This window comes from Labeo rohita, chromosome 12, assembly GCF_022985175.1.
Source record: "Labeo rohita strain BAU-BD-2019 chromosome 12, IGBB_LRoh.1.0, whole genome shotgun sequence".
In the NCBI taxonomy this organism is placed as follows: domain Eukaryota; kingdom Metazoa; phylum Chordata; class Actinopteri; order Cypriniformes; family Cyprinidae; genus Labeo; species Labeo rohita.
The window spans coordinates 18,238,705-18,260,096 of NC_066880.1; the positions used below are offsets into that span (position 1 = coordinate 18,238,705).

Sequence of the window (21,392 nt, forward strand, 5' to 3'; positions counted from 1 at the left end):
CAGCTGATAGCCTCACAGCAAAACAGGACAATATCAGCGTGTAATACCTGCTTGCTTTTCCCACATATGCAGACAAATAAGTGTAGCGATGTATCACTTTTTCCTGGGTGTTTTGCAGTAAACGCATATAGTATATTGATGTTTCGAGCATAATATACTTCCTTGTCACACATTTAACCCAGCTCTGTGTATTAAGAACACGGCGCTAGGGACTGTTTAATGGAACCATTTATTTATTCTGCTATTATGACTCATTGCCATTTAAAAACTCCTTGTCAGAAAGTAGCAGAGGTGATTTGTACAACAATAGTAGTTATTAAGCTGATGCTTTAATCTGAAGGTACAGTTATTATAGTACACTTGTCACAGGGACTATATGTCTTAAGTGCTTTACTCAAGGGCACAATGGCGTTAGTTCATTGATTGCTGCTTACGAAATTCAGATCTATCTAAATACCATCATTTTACCACTACACCATATCAGCCTAAACTTACAAGCAAGGAGATTGCAATTTATCAATGCGGAAAGAGACATAAAAAATGGAGACTACATTTGAAATGCACAATAATATTCCAAAATGAATGCGAAATTAGTCATATTCCTATTATGTGTCATGCCATTGTGTCAGAATGTACTGTACAGTACTCTTATGGTACAGTGTAATGCTTTTTTTCTTCAAGTATCAATCAAATGTGACAGTAAAGACATTTACGTTGTTACAAAATTTGTCTAAAGTTTCTTTCAAACTGTTAATCAGAGATTGCATCACAATTTCAACAAAAATATTAAGCAGCACAACAACATTTATCTCTTTCATCACACTAATATGTACAAATCAGCATATTAGTATGATTTCTAAATAATCATGTGAGACTGAGACTGGGGTAACTATTTAAAATGACAATAATATTTCACAATACTACTCTTACTGTATTTTTCATATGCATATAAATGCAGCCTTGATGGCCATAGAAGGCTTCTTTCAAAAACCTTTTCAGTTTATCCTATTGTTGCGAATGTGAATGTAAATGATTTGTTTGATTAAATTATTTAAATGTTGAATAATAAGTGGCTAGAGACACAGAAGAGAATAACATGGAAAGAGTAAGTCTTAGCTTATTCAAAATGCAGTGTTTTCCATGTTCACAGAAATATAAAATAGCTAAACACTATAAAGTGAAATCTATGTCTAGGGCTTTTTTCAGATTGAAGGTTTAATAAGAATACGGTCTTTAATCTGAAAAAGTGTATGGAAATGTGGTCAATTAATTAATCTAACATTGGTTATGAATATTAATCTTATTAGAATAATGAGTTCTGTAAAAGGGCAAAGCAACTCTAGTTGCACTTTTTTTTTTTTTTAGAGGACCTTGCTAACGTCACATTATGAAAGAATAACCTTTATCTAGGTGATCTGTGCACTCACATTTTGCTCATATTGTTCATTACATTTCTTGTCTCCAGGGGGAACAATTACAGACCTTTGACCATCCCTGTGACCCACATTTACCAAGATTAAAATGAGCAAATGTTCATGTTTTTTTCACGCTTTGGTGCATACAGTGTGATCTTCATTGCAGCTGGGTTGCACAGATGTAGAGAGATGATACTGTACTACATAGCCACAGGCCAGAATGAGAGCAGAGTTTCAGAGGTACTTTGAGGGAATGCTTAGATGTTGCACAGCCCATGTCCGAATATACATTCTGCCCTGTTAAACAGGATGCAAAAACAGTATGTGATATGTTTTGGATGGCAAATAAAATATAATATGTAGAATCTGCTGTAGTAAGTTGTTCCTTGTGGTTAAAGATAACTATTTTATTATATACAGTCATGGCCAAAAATATCGGCACTCTTGCAGTTTTGTCAGAAAATGCAATCCTTCTCTTAGAAAATTGTTGCAGTTGCAAATGTTTTGGTACTCATGTTTTTTTTGTTTGTTTGCATTGGAACAACACAAAAAAAAACAGAAAAGAAAAGTCAAATCTGATACAATTCCACACAGAACCCAAAAAATGCAGTGGACAAAATTATTGGCATCCTTAACTTAATATTAGGTAGCCCCCTCTTTGGAAAAAATAATTGAAATCAGTTGCTTCCTGTAACCACGGATGAGTTTCTTACACCTCTCTACTGGAATTTTGGACCATTCTTCTTTGCAAACTGCTCCAGGTCATTCAGATTTGAAGGATGCCTTCTCCCAACTGCTGTTTTGAGATCTCTCCACAGATGTTCTGTGGGATTCAGATCTGGACTCATTGCTGGCCATTTCATAACTCCCCTTTGTTTGTAAACATTTTTGAGTGCTTTTTGAAGTGTGTTTCGGGTCATTGTCCTGCTGGAAGACGCATGACCTCTGGTGAAGACGCAGCTTTCTGACACTGACCACTACGTTGCGCCCCAAAATTCTTTGGTAATCATCAGATTTCATGATACCGTTCACACAGTCAAGGCATCCAGTGCCAGAAACAGCAAAGCAACCCCAAAATATCTTTGAACCTCCACCATGTTTGACTGTAGGGACTGTGTTCTTTTCTTTAAAGGCCTCATTTATTTTATTTGTAAACAGTGCCATGATGTCCCTTACCAAAAAGCTCTACTTTGTCTCATCTGTCCACATGTATGTTCTCCCAGAAGGATTGTGGTTTTGTCACATAAGTTTTGGCAAACTCCAGTCTTGCTTTTTTTATGCCTTTGTGTCAGCAGTGGTGTTCTCCTGGGTCTCCTCCCATAGTGTCCCTTTTCATTCAGATGGTGACGGATAGTGCGAGCTGACACTGTTGTACCCTGTGTCTGCAGATCAGCTTGAATTTGTTTGGAAGTTAATCGGGGTTCTTTATCCACCATTCAAGCAATCCTTCGTTGTCATTTTTCATTAATTTTGCTCTTCCATCCACGTCCAGGGAGGTTAGCTATAGTGCCATGGGCTGTAAACCTCTTGATGATATTGCGCACAGTGGACACAGGAACATTAAGATCTCTGGAGATGGACTTGTAGTTTTTTTTGGCCATGACTGTACATATATAAGAAAAAAAGTGACTGCGTTTGTGTTTGACAAACAACTCGAGGACAAAAAAGCAACATAGGTTAGGTTGGATTGAATTTTATTTTTAGGTGAACTATGTGTTAAATCATTTGACTGTTTCTAGCACCAGAGAGGAGGTTGAGACTTCCTCTTCTGACCCACCTTCTGTTGTGTGCTGAATAATTCACTGAGTCTCTGCATGTTCTCGTACATTTACTGACCCATTTGTTCTCATCATTGGCCTTTCCCAACACCTGGTTTGAGACATTAGTATCCATATTTTCTTGAGTGCAAGAGTCTGGAAGGTTCTTTAATGGTTCATAACACATGGTCATTATGGTACTGGCTACCTGCATCATACATTATTGATTTCCAACCATTTGGCTTAAACAAAAGGTTGAGGGAGGCACAGAAAATAGAAGACAGTCTGTTGTCTCTTCGGGCTTCTTGGGCGCAGCTTTAATTGAACTCCACATTATCTTTGCATTAAAGATGACAGCCCCAGGAGAATCTGCCCTGTTGTCATTAATGCAGTGTTTGCCATTTCTGCTTTCGCTATTCAAAGTGAATAAATTATGACTCCTGGATTTTGTATGCATATGCAACATGCCTGATGCATGTGTCAGTTTTTTCTGTAGCCAAACATGTGCAGAGAACACACAGGAAACACACATGATCTCTCATGACTTGCTTGGTTCTTAGGAAGTTTTGCACCATTCAGAATTGCTTTGAAAATTCCAGTTCAGTTCCTAAATTTGATTGGAATTTAAAATGAGGTTGCAGGCAAAGTGCAGAATTGCAATTCGAGTGTAAATGTAAGAAGTTTGAATTAAAATAAATTGAAGTACACCGACATGTCATTTTTAACTTGAAAATAAAGTTTGTAAAGACAGAATGTGAATACGGGCTTTGCAAAGCCTTGGTTGAAGGCTTTCGAAAATCATTTTAAGGCTTTACGTTTGAAGGTTTATAGGCCTAGAGGTCAGAAAAATGCTAAAAAAGATGATCATCAGCATGATTGTCTCTACGATCACAGTCTATGTAATAATTCCCTTAACTATCCAACAAAAAAGAGGCAGCTTGGGGATTCCTACTCAGAATTTTCTCAATCATCAGTTCTTCCCACCTTTTGTTTACTGTTCTGAGCTTAATCAAATCTGTTCATTGCTAACACGTTTAAGCTTGTTTTTTTTTTTTTTTCATACAGTACTCATTATCCAATTGTCTATTCTGATAAAGCACAATAATAACTATTCCATTGTCTAATTTTCCATTTAATAAATTCGCTTTTGTGTTCCAGGGTGAAAGAACATTGTTAAATTCATGTAAATTACAATTCATTAAATTACAATTCATCTTTTTTTAGGGTGTCAAGTCATCTTTATTTTTTATCTTAACAGTATTTATTTATCAGGAAAGTAACATGAACAAATATGAACAAAGGTGGCTGTGAAAATAAATCAGCATTGTTTGTCCTTTTGATAATTCATTCAAAAACTATACGAAATTCTAGTTTATAAATTGAAGTAAAACAATGAAAACTGGGGGGAAATATCATTATGAAATAAATGTTTTTCTCTAGTTCAGATTGGCCACAATTATTGGCACCCAGTTATTGCAACATCTTTATTGCAAGACAACAGATCTGAGTTTTCTCCTATAATTCCTGATGAGTTTGGATTCCTTCATACAGAATCTCTCCAGATCCTTCAGATTCCCAGCTCCATGTTGGTGGTTCTTCTCTACAGTTCACCCTACTTATTTTCTATAAGGTTCATGTCAGTAAACTGGAACAACCATGGCAGAAGCTTAATTTTGTGCTCAGTGGCACATTTTTGTGTTGATTTTGATGTTTGTTTTGTTTTCCAAGACCCAACCGTGGCCCATTATAAGATTTCTAACAGAGGCATTTAGGTTTAGATTTTTTATCTGTTGGTATTTGATAGAATCCATGATGCCATTTATCTGAAGAAGATGTCCAGGACCTCTGGCATAAAAACTGGCCCACAACATTAAAGATCCAGCAGTATATTTAACCATGGGCGTGTGGTACTTTTTATCCCTGTTTGCACCGAACCAATCTGGTGGGTTTGCTGCCAAAAAATCTCTTTTTTTAGTTTCATCTGACCATAGAAGCCAGTCCCGTTTGAAGTTTCTTTTCTCGTTTGTTTTTGGATGAGCAAGAAGGATTTTTCTTGAAACCCTCCTGAACAACATGGCTTTCTGACCCCAAGACTCAACTAATCAATGCAGTTCTCCAAATGTGATACTTGGAGAGTTTTTGGCCACTCAAACTCTCCTCCTTACCATGCCACACTGAACCTCACCATTAGGATGGCATAGACACACATCCTCTTCCAGGCAGATTTGTAACATCTTTAGTTGATTGGAACTTCTTAATTATTGCCCTGATGGTGGAAATGGGAATTTTCAATGCTTTATCTATTTTCTAACAGCCACTTTCCATTTTGTGAAGCTCAACAATCTTGATCTGCACATCAGAACTATGCTGATTTCAATTTTGATTCAATAACAGAGTTGATGTTGCAAAATTTGTCGGTTATGAACAGATTCTCTAGCTATTAGGTTGCTCTACAAAAGGCAGTACTATTATTCAGCTCAGTTCAAGCTTTGTTTTCACCCAATAGTGCACTAAATCAATAATATTACTGAATATTAAATGAAAATTAAACTCTAACTAAGCAAGCCAAAGGAAACAGTCACAAGGAATCCAAATTTCATCAGAGGTCATAGAAATGGAGAAACAAAGCTCAGTTCTTCTTTGGCCAGTTTTTTAATTCATATTCTTCATTTCTGATTTTTTCACAGCCCTGGTTTTGTAACATGGCTTTTACAATGACTTTGTCAAAAGTTTGATTCACTTTGGATAAACCATCAGGCAAATGCATAATTGTAAATAACCTCACATCACACCTGATTAGTTACTGTAGATATGCCTAGAATGATTGATTGGCTTGATGTGGTTTTATACAGTAAATCCAATTTGTCAAACAGTTGCGGGCAGAGTGGAGATAAACTAGAGCAAATATGTACCATCAGATTTTATTTGTAGGATGAATGAGGTTATTTCCCCATTGGAAAAGCAATGTACAACCACTTTTACAGCAACCTTCAGTGGGACGGTCAGCGTGATAAATCACCTCTTTCAGTCATAACTGTTTAATTCTCAGGGAGAGTATGATGGGTTGTGCTGTGCATCACTGTACCAGCTTGAATCACCCTCACACTTTGTCATTTTGACGACGTGTCTCCTTCATTCAAATCTGCGCACGTGTCCATACATGCCGCACGTGCGATCAAACAAAAGCGAACACAAACACAACTCCCTGTGTAGCACCAGCTGGCTAAAGCCATCTCCTGGTCCAGACAATAGCCTGTGAAGATGGAGAAGCACTCCAGCAAGTCTTTATTGGCTATAATGGCAGCGTCTGGCAGTGATTTTCTCTGTCTCACTGCCTGTCGCTGTCAGACACAGACGATCAGCAGAACTGTGCTTTGAGGAATTTGGAGCAGAGCCTACCGTTTAAGGAAAGAAACAAAACTGGCCCAAAGACAGAAGCCTGAGAAAATAATATGCAAAGAAACACTCTCGTTTTCTTAAGAGATCGCGAAGTGCTTTGTTGGTTTTGTCACGAGTTGTTTGTGTGAATTGCGGGCGGGTGTTTGTGTTAACAGATTGTCTGAAGGTCCTACTGAAGCTGCACGCATAAACAGCTTAAAACATCAGTTATTAGATGCACTTGCCATAATGCTGCGTGTGCATGTGCTTGGCTTGTTTATCAAGGTGTTTGGACCTTAATGGTCCCTCAGTGAAAAGGTGTTTTAGTATCTTGTTATCCTGATAGAATCCAATTAGTAGCATAATACATTCTCAAACTAGAAATGTGTTCGAAATAAGGTTTCCTTTTTACTAAGAAAACCAAAGGCTTTGTGATTCTTTTTCCTGTTCAAGGAAACAATATCATATTTGAGCCAATTTATCCTATTAGATGTAGCTTTCTCCATTAATTGATTGATACGCTACTGTTTTAAAAGTTTAAGGGCAGATATATTTGAAAGATATTAATACATTTATTCAGCAAGGATTTAAGCATTTAATTGATCGAAAGTGACAGTAAAGGCATTTAAAATGTGACCATTTTTTTTCGCTTCATATTCGTTAAATAATCTTGAAAAAATGTAGCATGGTTTTCACAAAAAATATTAAGTAGTTTAAGTAATTTTTTTTGAATATTGATAAGAAGAAGAAATGCTTCTTGAGCACCAGATTAGCATATTAAATTGATTTGTAAAGGATCATTTGTCACTGAAGACTGGGGTAATGACTAATGAATATTCACCTTTGTCATCACAGGAATAAATTACGTTTTTAATGTAATGTAATGTAATGTAAATACTTTCAACACAACCAAATACAGCAACACACTTCAAATACTTGCAACCCAACCAAATACAGAAACGCGCTGCAAATATTCGCAACACAACCAAATACAGAAACGCTGCAAATATTCGCAACACAACCAAATACAGAAACACTGCAAGTACTCGCAACACAACCAAATGCAGAAATGCGCTGCAAAAGCTCACAACACAAACAAATACAGAAACATGCTGCAAATACTCAAAACAACCAAATACAGAAACACTGCAAGTACTCGCAACACAACCAAATACAGAAATGCGCTGCAAATACTCACAACACAAACAAATACAGAAACATGCTGCAAATACTCAAAACACAACTAAATACAGAAACACGCTGCAAATACTCACAACAGTCAAATACAGAAACGCTGCAAATACTCACAACACAACCAAATACAGAAACACTGCAAGTACTCGCAACACAACCAAATACAGAAATGCGCTGCAAATACTCAAAACACAACTAAATACAGAAACACGCTGCAAATACTCAAAACAATCAAATACAGAAACGCTGCAAGTACTCGCAACACAACCAAATACAGAAATGCGCTGCAAATACTCAAAACACAACTAAATACAGAAACACGCTGCAAATACTCACAACACAACCAAATACAGAAACGCTGCAAATATTCACAACACAACCAAATACAGAAACACTGCAAGTACTCGCAACACAAACAAATACAGAAACATGCTGCAAATACTCAAAACACAACTAAATACAGAAACACGCTGCAAATACTCAAAACAATCAAATACAGAAACGCTGCAAATACTCACAACACAACCAAATACAGAAACGCTGCAAATATTCACAACACAACCAAATACAGAAACACTGCAAGTACTCACAACACAAATACAGAAACATGCTGCAAATACTCACAACAACCAAATACAGAAACGCTGCAAATATTCGCAACACAACCAAATACAGAAATGCACTGCAAATACTCATAACACAACCAAACACAGAAATGTGCTGCAAAAGCTCACAACATAAACAAATACTGAAACATGCTGCAAATACTCACAACACAACCAAACACAGAAACACGCTGCAAATACTCACAACAACAAAATACAGAAACACTGCAAATACTCACAACAACCAAATACAGAAACACGCTGCAAATACTCACAACAACCAAATACAGAAACACTGCAATACTCACAACACAACCAAACACAGAAACACACTGCAAATACTCACAACAACCAAATACAGAAATGCTCTGCAAAAGCTCACAACACAAACAAATACAGAAACATGCTGCAAATACTCACAACACAACCAAATACAGAAACACACTGCAAATACTCACAACAACCAAATACAGAAACACTGCAAATATTCACAACACAACCAAATACAGAAACACTACAAATATTCACAACACAACCAAATACAGAAACACTGCATATATTCGCAACACAACCAAATACAGAAACACACTGCAAATACTCACAACAACCAAATACAGAAACACTGCAAATATTCGCAACACAACCAAATACAGAAACACTGCATATATTCGCAACACAACCAAATACAGAAACACTGCAAATACTCGCAACACAACCAAATACAGAAATGCTCGGCAAATACTCACAACACAACCAAACACAGAAATGCGCTTCAAAAGCTCACAACACAAACAAATACAGAAACACTTGCAAAAAAAAAAAAACAGAAACATGCAGCAAATACTCACAACACAATCAAATACAGACCATAAAAAGTAACTCTCAATTTTAAGAATAATATGAAACAGGGGATCGCTGCTTTGTGTCCGTTGCCACTAAGGGGTTTAAAGACCCCCCAAATAAACTTCATAGTGAATATCACTTGATTTCACTGTTGTAAAGTGCACAAAGAACAAATATCCATACTTGGTGTCATGGTTCTCACCTTTAAAGAGAGTTCTGAGATGACGTGGGCCGGAGCATTAAATTAGCCCTGGCAGGCACAGCCCTCATGGGTAAGCTAATCTGACAGCAGTGATCTCCTCCACATATCCCATATCATAATCAACTTTTATGCCTTTTCATGCCTGTTGGAGATAGATCACTATTAGAACTTCATGCCCTGATGACACACTAATGCTGAAATGCGGGGTGACAGTGGTTCAGATGGCACCCAAACACTCACACACTTCCTAATGCTCTTTATTATTGTTGGGTGATTGAGCCGTTGGCCTCTGATGAAGTGGGTGACGCCAGAGCATTTAGAGTGGTGCACTTCCCCTCGGCACGTGAGACTTGACTGATGTCACATGCACACACACGTACAGATGAGAGAACTGGAGCATCCGGGCCAATTAATCAGCCATCAAGGGGACATTAATAACATTTCAATCTTTCTCCTGCTGTCCCTTGTTCTATCTCATTTGCTTTTGATGTCACCCCCGCCAGAGCTCTGACTTTGATCTGGTTATCCATCAGCTTGATATGCTGGGTACAGTCGTGATGGTGATGTTTTGATGCTGTAAATTCAAAGCAAGTTCTGATGAAAAAGATTTTTTAGAGGCACATTATCATGTTTGGATCTATCATAGTCAACATCTCACCTTCATATGGAACACAAAAGGGGAAATTTAGCAGAATGTTCATGCTACCTTTTATATATATATATATATATAATGTGTATATATAATGCAAGTAAATGGTGACCAAAGCCTGTCAAGCTCTGAAAAGGACTCAAAGCACCTTAAAGGTACCCAAAAAGTAGCTTTATACAACATTCATGCTCTATTCTAAATCTTTTGAAGTCATACAATAGCATTATGTGATGAATAGACCCATTTTTAAGTGTCATTGTGCTCTCTTCCACTAAATCTCTCAAATCTCATTCACATTTATGTTCAAATATGGCATTTTTAGATGTTACACCAGGTTTGACATCAATGATGCAGAACATTATTGTTTTTCGGTCAGTGAACAGTATAGAAAAGAGCTGCATGAGCATCTTCCTAAACATGTTTTATGTTTCGTCATACAGGTGGTCCTTGTGAAAAAAAGTACACTGTAGCATACTTTCAAAAAATGTAAATACTATACTTAAAAATGTAATATTTTTTGGACACTTAATTGACTGTGATATACAATTAAATTAAAATGTATCAAATTTTAAATGCAGTTAATGGAATTAGTGCTTTTAGACTTACTTTAGTAGTTTTAGTAGGAGTACATCTTTATATTGTAATTTATTTATAATGTAATTTCATTTATAGCTGAACTATCCCTTTAAAACATTTTGATTTGTGTATCAATTTGTAGGATGCCAAGTTTGTAGAGGAGAGGAGGAAACTGCTGCAGTCGTACCTGCGTATGGTGATGAATAAACTGATCCAGACACTGCCTGAATTCACTGCCCAGCCCACAAAGGAGACTTTACTGCATTTACTGCCTTTCTGCCAGTGAGTACATACACACACTGACACAATAATTCACATGCAGTAACCATCAGCTGTATGTAATTCTGCTCCGTGAACTCTATATGACACTGTATTTTAGTGCCTCAACGGATGAAACATGCCATTTTAAGTTGTCACTCAAGTAGGCCAATGCAATCAAACTTTCAAATGCCACAAATGCACGCTGAATAAAGAAGTAACACACAAAGAATGAATTGCACCCACTTATAGTGCCACATTTACTCTCACCAATTGTGCTGTACATGATACGCTAAAGGAATTAAGCTATAAGGCTGTGAAAAGTTTGATTTGAATGGAGCTTGCTTGCTGCAATTCACAATTTTCTGGTTTACGTCTCAGTGTTCGGTTGTTAAAGATGCAGAAGACATAATGTGGTGTACTTCAGTGCAGTGGTTCTCAACCCTGTTGTCCACAGCAACATTTGAAGGCCAGACACTCTGTTTCTGTAAACTAAATATAAGAATGTCAGAAGTTTTACAAGCTGAATGTTTTTCAAGGTTCCAACTGTTTTTAAACAGTGAGTTTATAGCACTTTTCGACTTGTTTGTAAGTTACTAGATAGGGATGAAGGATAACGATTTTAAATATATATTTTTACGCAGTAAAAATGTTTAGAGCTTGGCGTGCCTTGGAAAAAATTTATATTTGTTATAAAAATGCCTAGGGAGTTTTATTTTATTGATTCAGATTTCTTTTTCAAGTCTAGAAATTGCAGTTTTTTAGAGAACTAAAATAAGAAATACCTTGAATTTTACTTGTTTTAGCTTATTTTAATGCTTGTTGCTCAGTATAGATAATCATCTTGCGCCCCCCTTGTTGAAAACCACTGCTTTAGTAGAACTACCGCTATCATTCCACCACTGTGATTGGCTTTTTAAAATGCAGAAAGTGTACTCGACTGCACACAGTCTGGATATATGCCCCATTACAATACTTTTCTCCATTATTTAATCACCATTTGATGAATTACTACTGCCACGATGAGTAGAAAATGTACACAAACTTCACTTTTTAATAAACCCTATTTACCGGCTGCTTTCCGTGGGCGGTAATAGCACAGCGTTAATTATGGCAAGCAAATAGCGCTCACTTTTACAAACTTTCTAAAGCCTTATTTACATAGACAGGTGTGTTTGTGCTGAAAAGAATGACTGTGACTTTATTGAAATACCCAAGGCGCTTTTTCAGCACCTGGTGAAGCTAGATTACGACAGTTAGTGAATATGACAAAGGTTTCTTCACTGAAATCGCACACTGCGCATTTTGCACAAAACAAATTGCGTCACCAATCATCTCACAGCTGTTCTTTAACAGGAAATTTGATTTGCTAACCGGACGACTCGCATCCTGAGTTTTACCGTCCAATTGTCTGTTCTGATTGGCTCATTGATTTATCAGGTCAGACTTCCTTTCACACGCTGCATTTCATTGGTTTATTGTTAGCGCTTGGTCTGGCAGCGTGACACGATTTCAAACAGGAAATTAATATTAAAAAAACCTATTTTACCCCCACATCAAATCTGATTTAATTAAAAGAGACCCTTGGCACATTGTGAGACGATAATGGCTCTTTGCTTGGCATGACTGGAGATAATTTGAGTGCTAAAGACAGATGAGTCCAGCTGCTTTTTTAGTTGGGCAGAGATCTGGATGTGATGTATGATTAGGCAGTGATGTTTTAGCGAATACATCACATTTTTAGCACAAAAGCACTCATTCTGGGGCTCCTTGAGTCTACTCTCTATGTAGATTGGATTTCCTTTGTGTAGATGCAGTTCACCGTCCACCAGTTGCTTGTGTTTTTTCCAAGCAAGCTGTCTAGGAACTGTGTTTGTTCTCGATAAAATTGCCAGTGTGATTTATGTGATTAACAGTTCGGTTCTTGTGCTCTGGAAGCAGCTCTCAGACCTGGAGTAGCTGCTCACAGCCACATTAAACACATTGGTGATTACATATCCATTCCATGCCAATAAAGCCGCCTCCTGGCAAACAGACAGAGTGGAAAGCTGTCACACAGAGGTTATAGTGAGCTCGCTTTGCCAACGAGGGAATCCTTTCATGTTAAAACAGCTCTTGTGTGCCTGTTCCTGGCATCTCCTGATTGTCACTGTCAGTTTCGAGTGGGAATGACGAAGGGCTTTTAAAAGACATTCTTGTGAAAGGGTTTCTGTGGAACAAAAAGCGTTTTCAGACTTTGAGGGACTTCAGCTTTGAAATGAAAGACACTTGAGGTCTATACATCTTTACGGTGCAGGGCTGCTTCAGAGAGCTTCCAGCAAAGATGGTCTCACCCAGTGTCATCTTTTTGGTTTTGATGGAGCTCTAGTGGCAGTCTTAACTCACTTGGTGCTTTAGGCAAGATTAGACACGACCAAAGACAAAAACACTTTTTAGCATTTGAAGTAAGTGTGAGAGTTGGTCTACTAGTGCATTTTTATGTAGCATACAGGTACAGTCAGGTTATTTTGTACACAAACTAGCCCAACTCCTTAACAGCCTACATGGATGTAATCTCTGTGATCTTAGATGGCAAACTGTTCCAAAGCCTCAGACCCATAACAGCAAAGGGCTGATCCCCTTTCAGCTTTAAATGAGTTTGAGGGATAGTAAGAAACAAGTTATTCATTGATCTTAAAGACATAGATGTCGGCTAAAAGTAATAAGCTTAGACACAGAAGCAGAAATGCTTCCATGCACTGCCTTAAACACATGCAACCAGAACTTTATATTTTATCCAGAAGACCACTGGTAGCCACCTGGGAGGGGCTAAGATAGAAGAGAAATGTTGAATTTTCTTAGAACTCAAAAGCAGCCTAGCTCCTGCATTCTGAACTAATTGCAAACATGAAATAATTACAAAACATTATAATACTTCAGACTAGGCAACACATAGGTATCTAAATCTTTTATTTACAGAAAGTGAGCAAGAGACCTAATTTGGGAAAAAACAAATCCTAACCAGAGCATTAATCTGCTTTTCAGATTTTAGATCCGGGTTGAACACAACTCCTAGATTCCTTATTCGGTCATGACAGTAGGCTAAAATAACTAAAATAAGTGGCAATGTCTAATCATCCTCTGGTGGGGCTAAAGAAATAAAAAAAAAATATCAGTGTCTGTTTTACTTTGGTTTAAATGAACCCAATTGTGACCCTGGACCACAAAACCAGTCTTAAGTAGCATGGGTATATTTCTAGCAGTAGCCAAAAATACACTGTATGGGTGAAAATTATTTATTTTTTATGCCAAAAATCATTAGGATATTAATTAAAGATCATGTTCCATGAAGATAATTGTAAATTTCCTACCATAAATATATCAAAACTTTTTGATTAGTAATATGCATTACTAAGAACTTCATTTGGACAACCTTAAAAGCGATTTTCTCAATATTTTGATTTTTTTTTGCATCATCAGGTTCCAGATTTTCAAATAGTTTTATCTCGACCAAACATTGTCCTGTCCTAACAAGCCACAATGGAAAGCGTATTTATTCAGCTTTCAGATGATGTATAAATCTCAATTTTTAAAAATTGACCTTTATGACTGGTTTTGTGGTCCAGCGTCACAATTGTAAACCATCCAGCTCTTCACCTCTTCCAGACATGCCAAAAGTAAATTTGAACCTCAGTTCTCTCCAGATTTCAAAGGGAGATAAATTTGTGTATCATCAGTGTACAAATGGTAAGACGTGCCATATTTTTAAAAAACTGAGCCCAGAGGCGGCATGTACAAGGAAACTATTACAGGGCCAATGACAGAACCCTGAGGAACCCCACAGGTAATAGAAGCTGTTGTTGAAACAATGTCACCATACTTCACTGAAAATACTCTGTTCACAAGATGAGAATTGAACTGTACCACGGACCCCAACTAGATGTGATAAACGCTTCAAGAGAACCACATGATCTATTGTATCAAAGGCTGCACTCAAGTCCAATAGAATCAGAGTTGCATAATTACCTGAATCTCTGATTATACAAAGATTTCATTTGAAATGTTCATAATTCTTTTATAATATTAGAAATGTCTTTACTGTTACTTTTGATTCATTGAATGCATCCTTGTTGAATAAAAGTATTACTTAAAGAAAAAAAAAACAGTAGTGTAAGAGAGAGCGGAGTGATTTGAGCCTGTGGGGAAGTTGAGCCACCCTTTCTTTCTAGGCAACCGTAAACAAATTTGGTGATATGACCACACACATTTGAATAGTTAACCATTTTACTATCCCTGTGATAGAGAGAGGCCCATGGAATAATTGGTTACTACATTAAGGTTCAAAAAACAGTTTTTTAATTTTGTTCTGAATTTTTTTTGGCAGTGGCTATTTGCATCACTTGTGTAAGTGTAAATAGCGGCAAATGGCAGAATCAAACTTGGGCTGATCGCATTGAAAATACTATGGCACGTGCTTTACCATTTGTGCAACTGGAGCTGACATCTGGCAACCGTCTTTTGTAGTTTGACTACCGCAATCACACGTTGATGTGTGGAGTTAGTGTAAATAGCCTCTGCCAACAAGTCAGGCTATTTGCACTTACTGTAAATAGACACTCCGATTGTTTTTTTTTTTTTTTTAACAATTTAAAAAATGCCTTCAATGTTGTGAACCGTATCTTTAAATAAAACTTTTAGTAAGTCATCCGTACATACGTTGCATTATCCAAACTGATTTATTCTTATTAGGGTCATGGGGAGCTGGAGCTTAACCCAGCATCTTGAGCCACAAGCAGGGAAACACCCTGGATGGGTGGTCAGTCCATCACAAGGCTAACACATAGAAGTATTTTTTTATTGAATTTCTCTTCCTTTGATATAGCAAAAGGTGAAAATGTTCCATTTTTCTTCAGCATAATCAATGGCACAGTTTAGCTCCATGTGGCTCTGCTTACCCTCTCCCTAGGCTCAATTTACCCTTCACTGGAGGCAAGCTGAACCAAGAAACCACTTTTTTTTTTTTTTTTTTGGTAATCTATATTTTAAAAAAACTGTTTGTTTTAGATCCAAAGTGATTATTCCCAAGGATGCACCACATCCTGAAATTTGTGCAGATTTTTAAGTTGGACCGTCATTGGTAAGTATATATAATAACCTATCTATATATTAAGATATTTTGTTATTATATTCTATTATATTATGTTAAGGTTATTATTTTATTTTATTATTTTTTATTGTTTAAAATCCATTGGCTCAAAAATAAAGGGAAAAAGGGTATGGGCATGAAATTAGACATGATGCTTCTAGTATCACCCAAGGACTATTGACTATCCCAGTGTTTTCCCAATTGAGAGGGGCCACATCCAGTAAAGCTTGATTCTGTTTCAATGTGGTTGAGCCATTTCAAAATTTGCTTCATAGATATTACCACCTAAATCCACAACAAGAATCCTCTCCAGCTGAGGTGCAGGGGACAGACAGATAAGGAGGGTTTGTTCCATGGCTAAATGAAGAGCTGAATCTCTGTTCTTAGAGGTTATATAACATGAGGACGCTTTTTTAGCGGCTACTGTTTAGACTGCAGATCAGCCTTCTGCCGCATGGACCCATTCAATAGTATATATGTGAGTGTGCATGTGTGTGTGTTGCTTTGTGAGGAGCTGAGGATGGTTGGATGGAGAGATGGATAGATTTACTAGTGGGGGGGCATCGCAGCACCCCACTTACCTGCATCCAGCTTCTTCCCTGCTGCTCCAGGTTGATTGAAAGCTGCTCAGCACTTCATTCTTTTTTTTTGAGCTGTCTCCCTCGTTCTTTCCCCTCGCCCAGCTCTCTCTTTTCTCGCTCAGCCCTGTGCCGATCTGACAGCGGCAATACAGCAGAGGAGAAGCTGATCATGGTGTGTTGTATGTTGCGTAACCACACTTCTGGCTTACTGTTCAAATTTCATTTCCTTTGAAACCTCTTGAAAGTTATTAGTTCTATGTAATCAGTACAGCTAGATTAGCCAGCTCTCAGAACAACGGCTTCATAAGTGGCTGTTCATCATACCCGCACAAAGGTGCTTTGAAATGGTTGTTTTTTGGATCTTTTTGAAAACAGAGAAGGAAATTCATGGTTTCCTCCCCACTTTAAGATATCCAGTTGCAGGAAACATAGATTTTTGCATGAATTGGTCATAAAATGGGAAAAATGGAAAAGAAAGGGTGTATCCGATCAAATTCACACAGTGATATTGTGTTTTATGCTTGTGTAAACTGAGACATTATAGAAGTATAGTACCACAACACAGCACATCTGATGTACTTACATTTTTAGGAAACAATGTGCATTTTCTATGCATTTATAAAATTGGGTTTTATTTGATTAAAAAGTAAATATTAATATTAAACATTCAGTTATTAAATTAGATTTTTTTTATTTTATTTTATACTGATTTAAGCTCTGTTAGCTCTGACTTCAATTAAGTTAGTCATTAATCTGTTCCATTTTGATGTGAAAACATATGCTTTAAAGGAGAAGTCCACTTCCAGAACAAAAATTGACAGATAATGTACTCACACTTTGTCATCCAAGATGTTCATGTCTTCCTTCTTTCAGCCATAAAGAAATTATGTTTTTTGAGGGAAACATTTCAGGATTTTTCTCCATATAATGGACTGATATGGTGCCCCGTTTTTGAACTTCCAGAATGCAGTTTAAATGCAGCTTCAACGATCCCAAATGCAGTTGTAAGCAATCCCAGCCGAGTAAGAGGGGTCTTATCTAGCGAAATGAAATAATACAATTTTTTATATATTTTTAATGTCAAACGCTCGTCTTGTCTTACTCTGCCTGAACTGTTTTTTTTCCGGTTCATGACAGTTTGAGTATGTCAAAAAATTCCCATCTCATGTTCTCCCTTAACTACAAAATCATCTTGTATCGCTCTTTTACCTTTTTTGTTGAGGGTGTTTGATCTTCTTTGCATGTTCACTTTCCAAAGACTGGGTCGGTACTTCTGCGTGGTGTAGGATGATTTTGAAATGATTTTTGAAGTTGAGGGAGAAAATACAGTTGGAGTTTTTCGACATACCCTAACTATCTTGAGCCAGAATACACAGAGTTCAGGGAGAGCGAGACAAGACGAGCATTTGAGATTTAAAAAGTATTTAAAAAGTATTTCTTTTTATGAAAATAACCAATCGCTTCGCTAGATGAGACCATTCTTCCTCAGCTGGGATTGTTTACAACTGCATTTGGGATCATTTGAAGCCGCATTTAAACTGCATTTTGGAAGTTCCAAATTGGGGCACCATATCAGTCCATTATATGGAGAAAAATCCTGAAATGTTTAACTCAAAAAACATAATTTCTTTACGACTGAAGAAAAAAAGACATGAACATCTTGGATTACAAGGGGGTGAGCACATTATCTGTACTTTTTAGTTCTGGAAGTGGACTTCTCCTTTAAGCAGACTGTGGTGTCTGTTGTTGTGACTTGGTTGAAGATCAGATCAAATTTTAGCTTTGGTAGAAATCCATTGCAAATCCACACACTTTTCTGCAGTCGTAGGTGCATTTATTTCGACAAACCCATTTTTTTTTTGCTCTTCTCTGTGGTTCTGTGCTCCTAAAATGTCTGGTTCTCGCTTTACACACTCGTATAAAGCACACACCATCACTGTGTAAATTCAATTGGATGCAGTCACACCCTTTCCATCCAATATGCGCCAAGTTTATGATGTCTTGCCTTTGTATTTTAGCCACAAATATACAAAAACCATGATTCGCAGTGCAGCGCTGGATTCTGACATAGCTGGTACAGGCACACAGCTCTCAGACATACACATCACTTCTCTGTCACTCATCTATGGCACTCATCTATAGGTCTCCCGACATTGCAACTGCCCTCCATTCCTCCTGACACCTCCAATTTTTTTTCCAAGCACCTTCCATCTTTTCCGCCCACCAGTCTTAAGTATAGCACAGGTATATTTGTAGCAATAGCCAACAATACATTGTATGGATCAAAATGATCAAATTTTCTTTTATACCAAAAATCATTAGAATATTAAGTAAAGATCATGTTGCATGAAGATAAATTTCCTGCTGTAAATATATTAAAACTTAATTTTTAATTTGGTAATATGCATTGCTAAGCACTTTATTTGGACAACTTTAAAGTGCTTAGCTTTACTTTTTTAGAATTTCAAATAGTTCTCAGGCAAATATTGTCCTATCCTAACAAACCATACATCAATGGAAAGCTTATTTATTCAGCTGATGATGTATAAATTTCAGTTTACAAAAATGTATCCTTATGACTGGTTTTGTGGTCTAATGTCACACTTTAATGTGTCTGGCTACTAGTCTCATCCTCTTGTAGCTATTTTTAGCTGTACAAAACAACTCGTTTTGCTGCTTTACATTGCAAATTGGTGTATCTTACCATTTTTTTAATGTATTATCTTAATTAGGTTTGCAGTGCAAACGGTTTTACTGTTTGCTGCACGTTGTTATTCTTCTCGTTATGTCCCTACAGTGGCTAATGAACCGGAAGTCTCTGGTTACTTCCACGTTGAAAAATAAGGTGGATAGAATAAAATAGAATAAGTCTCCTTATCTTTAAAGCGCCACAGTGATGATGTCATTTTGTAGGACAACCCAGAAGTTCACATCACTGGTTCCCTAGACAATTTTTTTTTATATTTCCAACTGGCTTTTGGATTGTTGCAAAAAATATGCTAAGTACAGTCTGCAGAAGTAAAAAGCTAAATGTAGGCTGTAAATGAACTACACCACTCTTTCAGTCTTTATTTAAAAGACATTTAAACACAATTAGGCTATAAAGTGGACTAAATGAGTAGATGAGTTTACCTGTTCAATGTGATGTTTAATGTCCAACGTCTTTAGTTAAAAACATCCTTTTTCAAGACAATTAAAAGCTTAAAGAAAATCAATTTATATTGATTATGTTGTTAAATAAAACATGGAAATGTCTTGACCTTCTTGGCCTTATTTCATGCATTTAACTTAAAAACACATTCAAAAAATCCACTGACTTGTTACCTGGTTGTGGCAGACAAAATACATCATTCCACTCTGTTGAAGATCAATTTAGTTAAGTTTCAAATTAAAGGGGTCATGAACTGCCTTTTTTATTTTGTACTGTTCTCTGAGGTCCCCTTATAATGTAACCAATGACTTTTACATGAAAAAAACGTCATAATTATAGTTATTAATAATAATAATTAAATGTTTTCTGTCCTGTTTTTAACCCCCCTCATCAGGACGGTCCATTTTTAATAGGTGTGGCAGATTGTAAATTCTGAAGTGAACGCCCACTGCTATGATTGGCTTACATGTGTGTTTGACCTTGGCCGATTAAAATTTTTTAGTTTTTTGCTAATTCCAATTTTCTTTCTATATACAAAAATCTATACTTTTTTCAATGCAATTTTTTTTTTTTTTAAATAAAATACATAATAAAAAAATATTAAACATTACCCCAAAGTTACAGATGTTCTCTCACTTCTAACTAAACATGTAATTTTACCACTGGGTTTATAAATGGTATTTTTTCATTAACCTTATTAAATGTGTCATCTTTCACATCAAATTCTTACATTGTTTCAGTTAATTCAGTTAAAGTAATAAGAAACTGTAGAGTTGTTACTGTTCAAATGAAATCAGTATCAACGAACTTCATCTTTCCACTGCAGAAGAAACAGAACCTGCATCTGAAGTGGCATTATATGTATTTGCACAGACTGTTGGATGAAGCTAAGTTGCCGTAAAATTGCGAAATGTATTTGTTCGATTAATTCAAAAACGTGGATTTGTAATGAAACACCACTTTGTGTTGCTTGGAGACACACAACAGTTCTTCTGTGGCTTTGATTGGAACTATTTTCCTCAGCAAAACTGAGCAAAAACAGTCAATATTGTGTCTAAAATGTAAAATCACTTACCGTCTTGTTTATTGAACTACTGTATAAAATCATTGTCACATTGCAGTTGTATTGATATTCAGCGAAACGTCGTGCAATGTTGCTTACCTAAATCATATATTGTAAATAGTTTTTTTTTCTACTGCACAATGCATCGTAACTTTCTATGAGAGCTGTTGCACTCATTTGTTTTCATTTTTGCACGAGTGTCTCTCACACACACACTCAGGCTGTGCAAGCCTCATCTGGCACGACGTAAATACATTAGCAGTTGCCGTAAATGTGACATCAAAGCGGACCAGCTCGGAATCGGCAGACTGACCGGCCGCAACAGTGACCATGTAATAAAAACAGTTACTCACACTTGTGCGGTGCGACATGTCGGATTCAATATAGTCAGCACAGCATCTTCTTTTAGTTTCATTCTATCTGAAAATCCCATGTCGAATTGTACGTTGTTTGTAAAAAAAAAAAAAAAAAAAAAAAAAAAAAAAATGTGTGGTAAAATGAAGTGAACAAAGGACCGAGCTCTTACTGACTTCGTTAAAAATAAAGTTCATCCACACTTTCCTAACGCTGAGATCAGAAGAAAGGCAATGTGTCT

General features: G+C 36.7%; 1 protein-coding gene across 2 annotated transcripts in view; it reads left to right on the forward strand.

Annotated features, from left to right (window-relative positions):
* snx29 (sorting nexin 29) overlaps positions 1 to 21,392 on the forward strand; it is a 158,598-nt gene that overhangs the window by 129,861 nt on the left and 7,345 nt on the right. For both annotated transcript variants that reach the window (XM_051123893.1, XM_051123892.1), the window contains exon 20: positions 10,762 to 10,901. In XM_051123893.1, the coding sequence (XP_050979850.1) occupies positions 10,762 to 10,901 (140 nt within the window). The remainder of the gene's footprint in view (positions 1 to 10,761; positions 10,902 to 21,392) is intronic.